At 37.3% G+C, this 11,014-nt stretch overlaps 1 protein-coding gene across 1 annotated transcript; it reads left to right on the top strand.

The window, feature by feature from the left end:
* Positions 1-181: 181 nt before the first annotated feature.
* Positions 182-9,443, top strand: LOC104156018 (disintegrin and metalloproteinase domain-containing protein 9-like; the record flags this gene model as incomplete). Its single annotated transcript, XM_009699959.1, is given in 14 exon segments — positions 182-354; positions 854-938; positions 2,073-2,194; positions 3,077-3,248; positions 4,193-4,282; positions 4,817-5,012; positions 5,138-5,243; positions 5,442-5,616; positions 6,027-6,107; positions 6,733-6,838; positions 7,835-7,967; positions 8,406-8,469; positions 8,964-9,016; positions 9,365-9,443. Coding segments are annotated over 14 exon segments (1,635 nt in total), but the record flags the coding sequence as incomplete, so codon positions are not given.
* Between the last annotated feature and the right edge of the window lie 1,571 nt (positions 9,444-11,014).

Below are 11,014 nucleotides of genomic sequence, written 5' to 3'. Positions count from 1 at the left end.
TTATAAAGATTTTGTATTTTAGTATATAAATACAAATATTTTATATTTAGTTTCAAAGAAACTGAAGTTATGTCTCAGTCACTATGTTCAACTTATTGTTTACTCAGTAGTAGTGATGTAATCTTTCATAAATCAGTTGAAACAGACTGGTGGACAGTAATTATCATTATGTTTTTTTCAGATGTATAGAGCATTAAACATCCAGATTGTTTTGGTTGGATTAGAGATCTGGACAGATACAAACCACATATCTGTAATGGATGGTTCAGCTGGAGATGTGCTGAGTAGATTCGTTTCTTGGAGACAGAAAGATCTTCTCAAACGATCAAGAAATGATGTTAGCCATCTCATAATGTAAGTTTTCATTCAGTGGAAAAACTAGCCACGCTGCCAGTGTTGTTAAGGTATATGATTTGGGGTTTGTATACAAATGAAAATATAACTGGAGTAAAATTCACTCAACTTCCAAACTGTTTTAACCTGGGAAAATGACAAGAAACTATAATGAATTTTTTATACAGTTAATCAACTCTAGGTGGCTCTGCTTGAGCAGGGGGGTTGGACCAGATCACCTTCAAGGTCTCTTCCAACCTCAGCCATTCTGTGATTCTGTGAACACAGAAGCACTGACACAGCTGGCTGAGGTCATTGACCATTATTTTCAAGCTGTGTTATTCAGATATTCATTATTAATTACAGTGAAACCCTGGTACGGTGATAAATTTCTCCTTGACTTCAAGACGGCCAAATTTTGTCTTGCAGCATTTGTTTGAAACTCACTCGTGTCTTTTAGTAGAAATCACAAACTTTCAGCCCCTCTTTCAACAGCACTTTCAAACTGCTTTTGTTTCAGAGGGAGAAGCTCTTATGGTGGAGCCATTGGAATGGCTTTTGTGGGTACCGTCTGCTCACAAGTCCAGGGAGGGTCAATCAGCACTGTAAGTATACAATGTTGTGGTTAATGGAAGAAACTAGCACAGGAGCTGCTAAACTGTCATAGATACACTGCTAGTGGGACAGAGGTACCTGAACAATTTAAGGCTTTCCCCTCTCCATTTACAAAACCCTGCGTTGAAGATTCTGCTATTGCCAGACATTGCTTCCACAGAGGTACCTTCCAGAGCATCCTAATAAATAATGTGCACTTTGCTGACCTGTTTGGTCAAGTCACCCCGGTCTTGGAGACTAGGCTTGGAGTTGTATGGTTTCTTTCATGGGGTTTCTTATGTAAAGACTTGTGCATATTTTATACTTATATTTAATTTTTTTAAAAGTATTTCCCAATTTCTCTCTTCACCACATTCCAGTCCACTTGGCTGATTTAATCCTGAAATAATTTTTTGACCACCTTTTGTTATTCATCTGTCTCAAGGTTGCATAAGAAAAGCCCATCCTCATACCATTAAAGTTCATAACCACAATGTTTTGGAGATGGGAATGCAGGTACAAAATAATGTGTATTTTTTTTACTCTTTACATGGATAGAAAGTTAACATAATGCACTATATTCTCAAGTGTCTGGAATTCCCCACAATAAGGCTGGAAACAGGCAAAAATTTTAAATATGGCAAAATTAGTAAGAAACTATTTTTTTCTCCTTCACCCTTGGGGCAGAACCAGTATCTCCAGAGGTTCCTGCCCTTACAATATGGATGCCACAACATCGTGGACAATCTCAAAAGCAGATTCTGTTCTTTAACAGTACATTTGTCATTGAAGACTCCATTGAAATCAGTATAATTAACTGTGTTTAGAATAGAATAGAATAGAATAGAATAGAATAGAATAATTTCAGTCAGAAGGGACCTACAATGATCATCTAGTCCAACTGCCAACTGTTATTATTCAGAATATGATCCTAATGAAAGGAATAGAAAGAGTGGCAGAATCCTGCCTACCTGAAAATAAACAGTGACGAATTGTCTGTCCTTGCTGCTTTTGCTTTGCAATACAATTTAGTATTCTGTCTTCATAGGCTCTGAGAGCATTGTGGCTTGAATAAATCAGTAGGTAGAAACACGGTATTTTCTTTACTTTCACAATTTTTTTTTAACACTGACTCTCTTTATTAGTTGAATCATAATGATATGTTACGGCATGCTACAGTAGTTGCACATGAATTGGGCCATAATCTCGGAATGAAACATGACGATAAAAGGTGTCCTGCATCCTATATTATGCACAGCACAGATAAGTAAGATTTCCAGTTACTTTATTTTAATAATTGTTATTTATCTCCAGTGACTATGCCTTATAAGCTGTGAAATTCCCATGAATCTTTAAGAAATTTTGTGATTAGGGAGTTGTTTGAAAAGTTTAATCACAGAGATGAATTCACTGACTTAGGACTTGACATAATTTTAATTTATTTGAAATGTTATCTGTTTCCCAATCCAATCATTCTTTATTTGTAGCATTCCTAAAAACTTATTTGGATTTTCCTAATTTTTTTTTCAGTGATGATTGCTGGTTTTTTTACCCTACTGAGAATGCTTTACATATATTCACTGGGTTTGTGCAAACATGCATTTTTTGCACAGATTCTCTTAACAGTTAATTTAAACAAAACCTCTCGGCTTATGTTTCTTTCAGTTCATTTGTTCTTTGGCTTCCCCTTAAGAGAAAAAGATCATATTATTTTATCTATCCACATTTGTATCAATAAATCAGGGTAATTGAACACTGGACAAAACTACTGTAAGAAGATGCATTCCTGAGTTCTTAGGGACTCCTAAGTTAAGGTTAATGTCTTTCTGGAAAGTATTTTTTAATCAAGCATTTTTAGACTCAGTACAGACAAGGAATTTCTAAGGCCTGTTTTACATAGGACACCAAAATGGATAATCTGATGGTCTCTTTGGCTTTTGAAAGTACTTGCATTTATGTTATACTTCATATTTTTAACTTCTAGTACTGTACTCTAATGCAAAATAAAGTAAAAATTAAGTATCTCATGATCTCCTAGTATTATGAAACACAATATTTATTATAGATTGACAATATTTTAAGAGCTTGAGTTGTATTTTTTCCTGCAAGCAAAATATTTATAATAAAAAAATAATATTATGCTTTCCAGTGGATCCAGGAATTTCAGCACCTGCAGTGCTGATGATTTTGAGAACCTTATTCTAAGTGGAGGAGGAAACTGCCTGAGAAATCCTCCCAAGACAAGTAATGTTTACAAAGAACCAGTCTGTGGTAATAATGTGGTCGATAACAACGAAGAATGCGATTGTGGCAAACCACAGGTAATGAATGAAATTCAACTGGATACTTGTTACACAAATGTTATATTATATTATATTATATTTGCTATATAATACTGGCCTTTTGGTATACATGATTTGCGTTAATATCTGAGGCATTTTCCTTGTAATTTTACATTTTTCAAGCAATATGAAGATAAATTTTAGTAAAAGCTTAAAATTGTACTTTGATTTTGATACAAACTCCGTTAAGGGCTACTGGACTTCACAGAACTTTGAGGGAATGCTGAGAAAGAAGTGCAGTTCAGTGCAGAGTATGTGGAAACGCCACTGGGGTTTATGCTGGTTTTAGCAACATGGGTATTTCTGTTACATAAAAGAGACTACTCATCTATTGAGCACTTACAGGTTTCCTAACTGTAATCCTTAAATTTCACCCACAACAAAATTACTTTTGTTAGTCGTATTTGCGTTGTCAAAATGTCCCTCAAGGAATGGGATATATTGGCTCGTTCTTTACAAAATAAGTGTGTCTCAAAAAAGGTACCAATGAATCGAAAGGCTGTCAGCAAACCCTGCTTCCACTGTATAAGCCTTCTTCTAAGTCATTAAAAGATACCAACATTTCACTACATCAAACTGCTAGTGCAGTGGAAAAATAAGATAGGGGAAGGGGTGATGAGAAGTGTTATTTAAAAAACAATGTGTTCTGCTTCTTTTAGTGTCCATTTAAAGTGCAAACCTATCCTATACCCCTATGCCACAACACATTAAAACAGATGTTTTTCTGATGACTTGTAGTAAAAAGATACAGCCAAACTGTGTGCTGGTTGCCATTACAGCAGAAGGCTGTCAACCTCAGAACATGCAAGCGAGATGAGGTGTTTAAAGTTTGGTGTCTCCGTGCACTTGGTTTGATGATGTACATTCCTAGCTATACAGCGAGGTAAAAACATTGTGTCCCCTTGTCTATGGTTGTTCTCCAGGAATGTACGAACCCTTGCTGTGATGCTGCGACCTGCAAACTCACGCCTGGATCGCAGTGCGCCCAAGGACTGTGCTGCAAAAATTGCAAGGTAGGCTATATTTTATTAAGCTAAATTGATACTATTTTACTAGTATTTTTTAATGTTTGAAAAGAGCTATCAGAGTAGTCTTGACGTACTTTCACAATATCAAACTACATTCACCGGTAGAGAGCATGTAAGCAGAGAATTTGTGTCTAACAGCTCTTGGCCAGTAGCTTAGAAATGGAATGTCATCTCTGTGTCACGCCTCAAAGGACGCAGGAGCAATCAGGGGACTCAGTAGTAGTGATCTCCAATACGCAACACCAAGCTTCTCCAAAGTCTGTGATAGTTGGCTGCTTTTTAATTTGTACTTGTGTACGCATTTGTACGATCTACCCAAGTCCTCTGCAGGCTGAGCTCATAAACTTTATAGCTACACCATATGAAACTGAGGGAAGTTTTGGATATTCGTTAGATATTGATCTGAAAAACTGTCTTGTCTTCCTTAAAATCACAAAAAGTTCCCAGTTGTCATTGTTTCATGTTAGAATTTCTGGTGTTGCAAAATAAATGTAGGGTGGCATTCCTCTCTGGTTCTAGTTTAAAGTGGCAGGAGAAGTGTGCAGATCGAAAATGGATTTCTGTGATCTACCTGAATATTGCAACGGAAGTAACGCCTACTGTCCAGACGACGTTTATATCATGAATGGTTACCCATGTGACAACATGAAGGCATATTGCTACTACGGAGTATGCCAGAGTTTTGATTCACAATGTGAATCTATATATGGAAAAGGTATGTTTATAATTTCATGTAAAAACACTTGTAGTCTCCCAACAGACATTTCCAATTTTTTTTTTTCTTTCTCGTATTTTTAAGGCAGTATAGGGGCTTACTAAGATTCACTATTTTTTGTACAGGGGCACGAAAAGCACCTGATGTATGCTTTGAAAGAGCGAATATTAAAGGAGACAGGTTTGGAAACTGTGGAATGACAGGTGGAGTGTACAAGAAATGTCCTGTTCAGTAAGTCACCAGCAAATAAAAGCTAACCCTAAAATCTTCAATGCAAAAAATATATTCTGTTACAAACTCTTGGAGCATGAGATTTAAAAGAGTATTTCCTTGAAATGCAAGCTAAAAAGTTTGACTAGATGGTGTACTTGCACCGATACTGTTTTTTTTATGTTCACCTTGTCTCTGAGTGTCATTCATTCAATACAGGCACAGTCTGTGTGGCAAGCTCCAGTGCACATCTGTTAGTCTTCAAAATCTTCCCACTTGGAGTGTTGTCAATAACGCATCTGGGGTTTTATGCTGGTCTTCTGACTTTGACTTAGGATCAGATGTCCCTGATCCTGCTCAAGTTCATGATGGAACAGCTTGTGGAGAAAAGAAGGTAAGATGAATCACAGCAGGATTACAGAATATATTCCACCAACTGGAAAGTTCTTAACTTTCAAAAGCATTACATAGCTGTCTTATTTGTATGTCGTAATTAAAAATCTGCTTTTTGACATATACACATACAAAAAATTAATTAGCTCTTCAAAAATCAGGATGCTACAAATCAGTGAACTACATTATCAGTTATTCAAATTACTCCATCAAAATGCATCCACAGACTCAAGAAAATCTGAGACAAACAGCTATAAAATCGTGAAGCACTGAATGTTCTGTCAGCCCTGTTTCTTGACATTTAAGTAAAAGCTGTAGATTTGTAAACATATACATTTAGACAGTATATTTATAAAAGGATGGGATTTTTTTGAAGTTTTGTGTTTGAAAGGCACTAATTACTTTTTCCAGGCCTGTGTAGATTTTGAATGTGTTAATGCAAGTAATCTGGGCTACAGCTGTGATGTAAAGCAGAAGTGTAACGATAATGGGGTGAGTAGATGGTGTTTTCATGCCCTGTTTCTAGAAGACCGAGATAGGTGCAAAATCCCTGCATAAAAGCAATAACCAGCCAGATGGCTTTGTTTTTTTCTGATCTGTATTAAAAGTTAAGTCCATGTTTTTATCTGTAATTCACATTGCCAGTATACTGTAAACCTCTCAGCACTAACACTGAAAGACATTTCTTCTGAATTTCCCTAGGGAATTTTCTAATATTACTGAGCTGTTGAATTGTAAAAGGAAAATATTCCTTTGAGGAGGACAGTGTAGTAATTCCTGATTTATATATGTCTCCATGGAAAATCAAAACAGAGTCCAAAGGTTGTAAAACTGAGTTGTTCTTTGGACTGTAATCTATTGCAGGCAAATAACAAAAGTTAACTTCTCTAGAGAATTAACTTGTGGTATCAGTATCGCTCAGTGTTTTGGGATGTTATGGAAGGGGAGAGCTTATTCCCAGTTAATGCTTCATGTAGTCCTATGCAATACTATGCAATATTTCTTGTTTCCACATGCAATTCTTACTGTGGAACTCCAAATATTTACTGGAAGTTGAAAGCGGATGCTTCCAGAAAGGCGCTGTTCATTTGACTAATCCCGGTTGTATTGACTGTAGGTGTGTAACAACAACGGGAACTGCCACTGCAATTCTGGATGGGCACCTCCGTTCTGTGACCAGTCTGGCTACGGCGGCAGCATTGACAGTGGTCCAACTCATATAGGTAGGATAGTGAAACTAGCCTTCATTCTGCCCCCAGTGTCTGATAAAATAATCTATCAATAACAAGGGTCTTTTCAGTCTCTTTTCAACTGTTTGTTTTTTTTTTCTACTGCATGGGACACTTAATCATGGACTGACTTGAAGAACAAACATTATTATTTGATGTGTGCATCTGCAGATGTCAAGGAAGTTGGTCCAAGGGAGAATTTGACCTCTATTTTGTCTGAGATAAAAAGCAATACATTAGTTGCTTAGAAATACTGTTACGTTTTTTAAATAGTTAGATATTTAAATATTTACTTAGGTATTAAAAACAGAGTTCTGATAAAATGGGTGTAATAGAGGAAGACTATAGCTTGAGAATAAAACCATCAGCCTTTATATATGGAAAGCATTTCACAGAAATGAGAAGGGTTAAGGAGGTGCACGCAGCAAGCAGCAGCCGGCTCGTGTAAGAGGCATGAAATTCTGCAAAGGGGAAATGGAGATTTTGCTGGCCTTTACATGGAGAGACTGTGCAAAATGTTTTCCCTCTCTTTGTTTACAAGCGAAGTTCATTATCTGTAGCTTTGTGAGGCAAAAAACAATTCATAATTTATAAAATTTTACTAAATTCATATTTTGGGACAGGGAACAAATGTTTTGGTATTTATTAAAGGCTTAGGAAGGCAAAGATGTGCAGATCAGTCGTGGGTAAGCAAATACAAAATGAATTTGTCTGCTTTAGAATTGTTGAAAAAATATATGGAAAGGGAAAAAGTTTGTATATCATACAACATGGGGTGGGTAAGGCAGAAAGAACTTGTAACAACATAAGGCCAAATCCTTCTTTTCTGATCATAGCATTTGTAAATTTCAGTGAAGTTACTACTTTTAATCTATAATAATTTGAAGATTGCAATTTTTACAACAGAAAGGTGGTTTTAGCAGAAAAAATGCTTTAATATGAGGTTAAACGAGATTACCATCTTACATGATTTCAATTCTTTTTCTCTAGATACATCACTTCGGGATGGTCTGCTTATTTTTTTCCTCCTTGTGTTGCCGGTAGTAATTCTTACTGTATTAGCAGTAATTAAGCGTGATGCAATAAGAAGAAAGTTTTGCAGGAAAAGCAGAAGACAACACAGGTATTTCACTTATTACAAATGCATATTTCAACACCTGAGAGCATGCTCCAGATTAATTCAGCAAGCCAGGTAGATGCTTTATCTATAGAAAGAATTCCATACCTCCTGAAAGAAAAAGACTTCTCTGCTAATAGTAGTAGTAGGTAGTTTAATAGCGAGTACCTTACTATTAGGTAGTTTTATCCAGATACTCCAGTTGTCAGTTCCCAAGCATTTTTTTCCCAAAATACATTGCACTTTCCTAATTGTTCTTGATAATTGTATTGCATGGACACAGGGGCATAGCACATTGCAATTATTTGTCAAGGCCAGAAAGGGGTGGCGTCAGAAACAGAATCCAGATCTCTGAGCTGTAGCCTTGTCCGTTGAAAAATGTTGCATCCTTGAAGGTGGTGAAACCAAATGGGGATTTTCCTGACGACGTGGGTTTTATTTCAGGGATAACAATGTGCAGCAACCAAAGCAAAATAATGGACCAGGTCATAACACAAGAGATAGTCAGGTAAGAGAGAGGCATACTTGCCTTATTTCATGTTGAGTAATCCAAATTACACAGTGCCTTTTCTCTGATACAGTTACTGATGACTTTGTGGCTTTCTGATACATTGCAACTATCTGAATTTCTGAGTATTTAAAATAATTTATAATGTGTTAGATAGGACTTCTGTTTGGGTAAGTATGAGCTTTATTGCCTGCCCTGTCCACCTAGGCTGTGAGTAGTATGGGATGGAGCAGGCTGCTACTTAGCAGAGCAGCCAAAGATTGAACTCTGAATTCTGTGGCCAAATACCAGAGAAGCTGCTTAGCCAGGCTGTGGATCTAGTTCTGATAAGACAAAATAAAAATTATCAAAACAAAATGTTGCAAGAGAATATGAAGAATGTCACAGGAAATGAAAATTAGTTCTAAAATACCATTAGCTTAATACTGAATAATTAGTTACACTTTGAAATCTGGGTTTTCTGTTAACCTGATTTTCTGCAACATCTTTTCCAGCCTGCCACGTCAAGTCCTGATTTTTTTACCATATCACATTTTCCTGGTCCAAGGTTTGTAGTATTTAAAACTTTCTTGACTTCATGTTTGCTATGTTTACATTGCTGTATCACAGTAAGTGAAGTTCCTAATGTCTCATATCCTGCTTAGGAGGATTTTTCATGCAGCATCATATGAGATATAACAGACGAAATGCTTGAAGGAGAAATGCTGGTTTACTGCTTGTATAGAAAACAGAGTAATGGCACGCGTAAATGCTACTAGGGAGAGGGAGGGGACAGAGAGAGTTAAATATATGTATAAATGCTATCAACTGTTTAAAAATAGTAAAGAACCAGTTTAAAAATACCAGTTGTCTCAAGTCATTAAATACTTCATAAAATGTGTTTTCCACACTTCAGGCAGCCAGTAGAAACCCGGTTTCCTGCAGTTCCTTCATGACGTCAACAACCTGCAGTGCCACCTAGACCTGCTGTCTGAAAAGTTTCTTGGGAACCCTCAATCAATTCTGACAAGTAACTGCTCTGAAAAAAAATTGAAGATTGCAATTCTCCAGTCCTCTCCTTGTGCAGCCAAAACACCTTCTCCAAACACGTACCTCTGGAAGAGACTTGATGCTAAGAGGCACTGAACACAGATTTTGTAACATCTCATGATTTTACTAATTGCTGCTGGCTGTATTTGTGCCTCTTCTACCTCACCTCTTGTTTTTTTTTTTAATCAGAAGCCTGAAGTTCAACTCTTGTTAGATTAAATCTGTAACAGCATCAGAAAACGGGACTCTTCTGAAGTGCAGCCTTACCTGCAGGCCAAAGAGAAGTGAATTCAGTTATTTACAGATGTAATTTATTCACCTCTAGCCATACGCTGCTGTGAAAATTAGAACGCAGATTGGCCTCTTGGGAAGTCTGCGGTCTGTCTACCTCCCAAACCGTCCTCTCAGCAGTACGATGCCGGGGACCTCCGCGGCGCCTGCTGACCGCAGCCGTACCCCACACACCAGGCTTGCGGACAGTTCCTATGCCTTGCTCTGAGCCTTGTCTTCGGTGCAACCCTAGCAAAGCTGAGATCCAGATCCCACCTCTCCTTACCTACTAGCTCCCTTACTGACCAGTTCAGCTAGTTTATAAAAAGTAACCTCATACAGGGACACTAGCTATGGAAAGAAACTCTATAGATAATGTATCTGAGCCTAGAAGAAACAAGCTATCTCTATTGTTATAGAAAACGTGGTATATCAGGAAATACATTATACAACTTAATGGTGTTTTAATGTTTATTGATTACTACAGCTTGAGATTTTTGCTAAAAAACTGATTCCACTACAAAAGCAACAGATAACTTTCGTCACTCTAAATGGGACAATTAGAAAACGGTACCGATTTAAAAGAAAATGTATGAAGTTACATAGTTTGTCCAAAAGGCAACTAATGGAAAAGAAGCTGCTATGCAGGGAAAAACTCGCTGCCAAGACCAAAGCTGCGGATACTGATCAATCTGTTCATCAGGGAGTAAATCACACACTGACTGTGCAAACTTTGGGACTATGAACTAGCAAAAGGAGTGGATAAATAATGGAATCGCCTCACCAAGAAAATACTTCTAATCCCTTAGATGGCCATTTCACTGAAGAGCTGGACAAAAGAACCCTGAATATATTGCAGGCAAAAATCTGCACTGGCAAGGAGCGTCTTCCAAAGAAGTGTCATCCTGCTTAATTCCTCAGAATCTTAAATTGTTATTATTAAATATTCCTATAATTTAGACCTTATTAACAAGCATAATATTATATTGATATAAGTTAAAATAAGTAATCAGGGTCAGGACACTTAGTAGTATCTTGATTTTATGATCGCAACAAAAACTACCGGGGATCACTCAGCCATCTGACGCTTTCGGGTTCACTAAAATATATTATTGACTTTATTATCAAAATAAAACTGACGAAAACCGGTTGTTTCCCGCACGCTGAGCCCGGACTTCCCTCTCCAGCTCCGCGCCCCGCCCGCCAGGGGGCGTCCCGCGGCCACGGCCCCGCGCATGCGCACCAC

The sequence above is a fragment of the Cariama cristata genome, unplaced genomic scaffold (genome assembly GCF_000690535.1).
Source record: "Cariama cristata isolate BGI_N322 unplaced genomic scaffold, ASM69053v1 scaffold12745, whole genome shotgun sequence".
Classification (NCBI taxonomy): Eukaryota; Metazoa; Chordata; class Aves; order Cariamiformes; family Cariamidae; genus Cariama; species Cariama cristata.
This window is presented reverse-complemented; position numbering and strand designations above follow the sequence as displayed.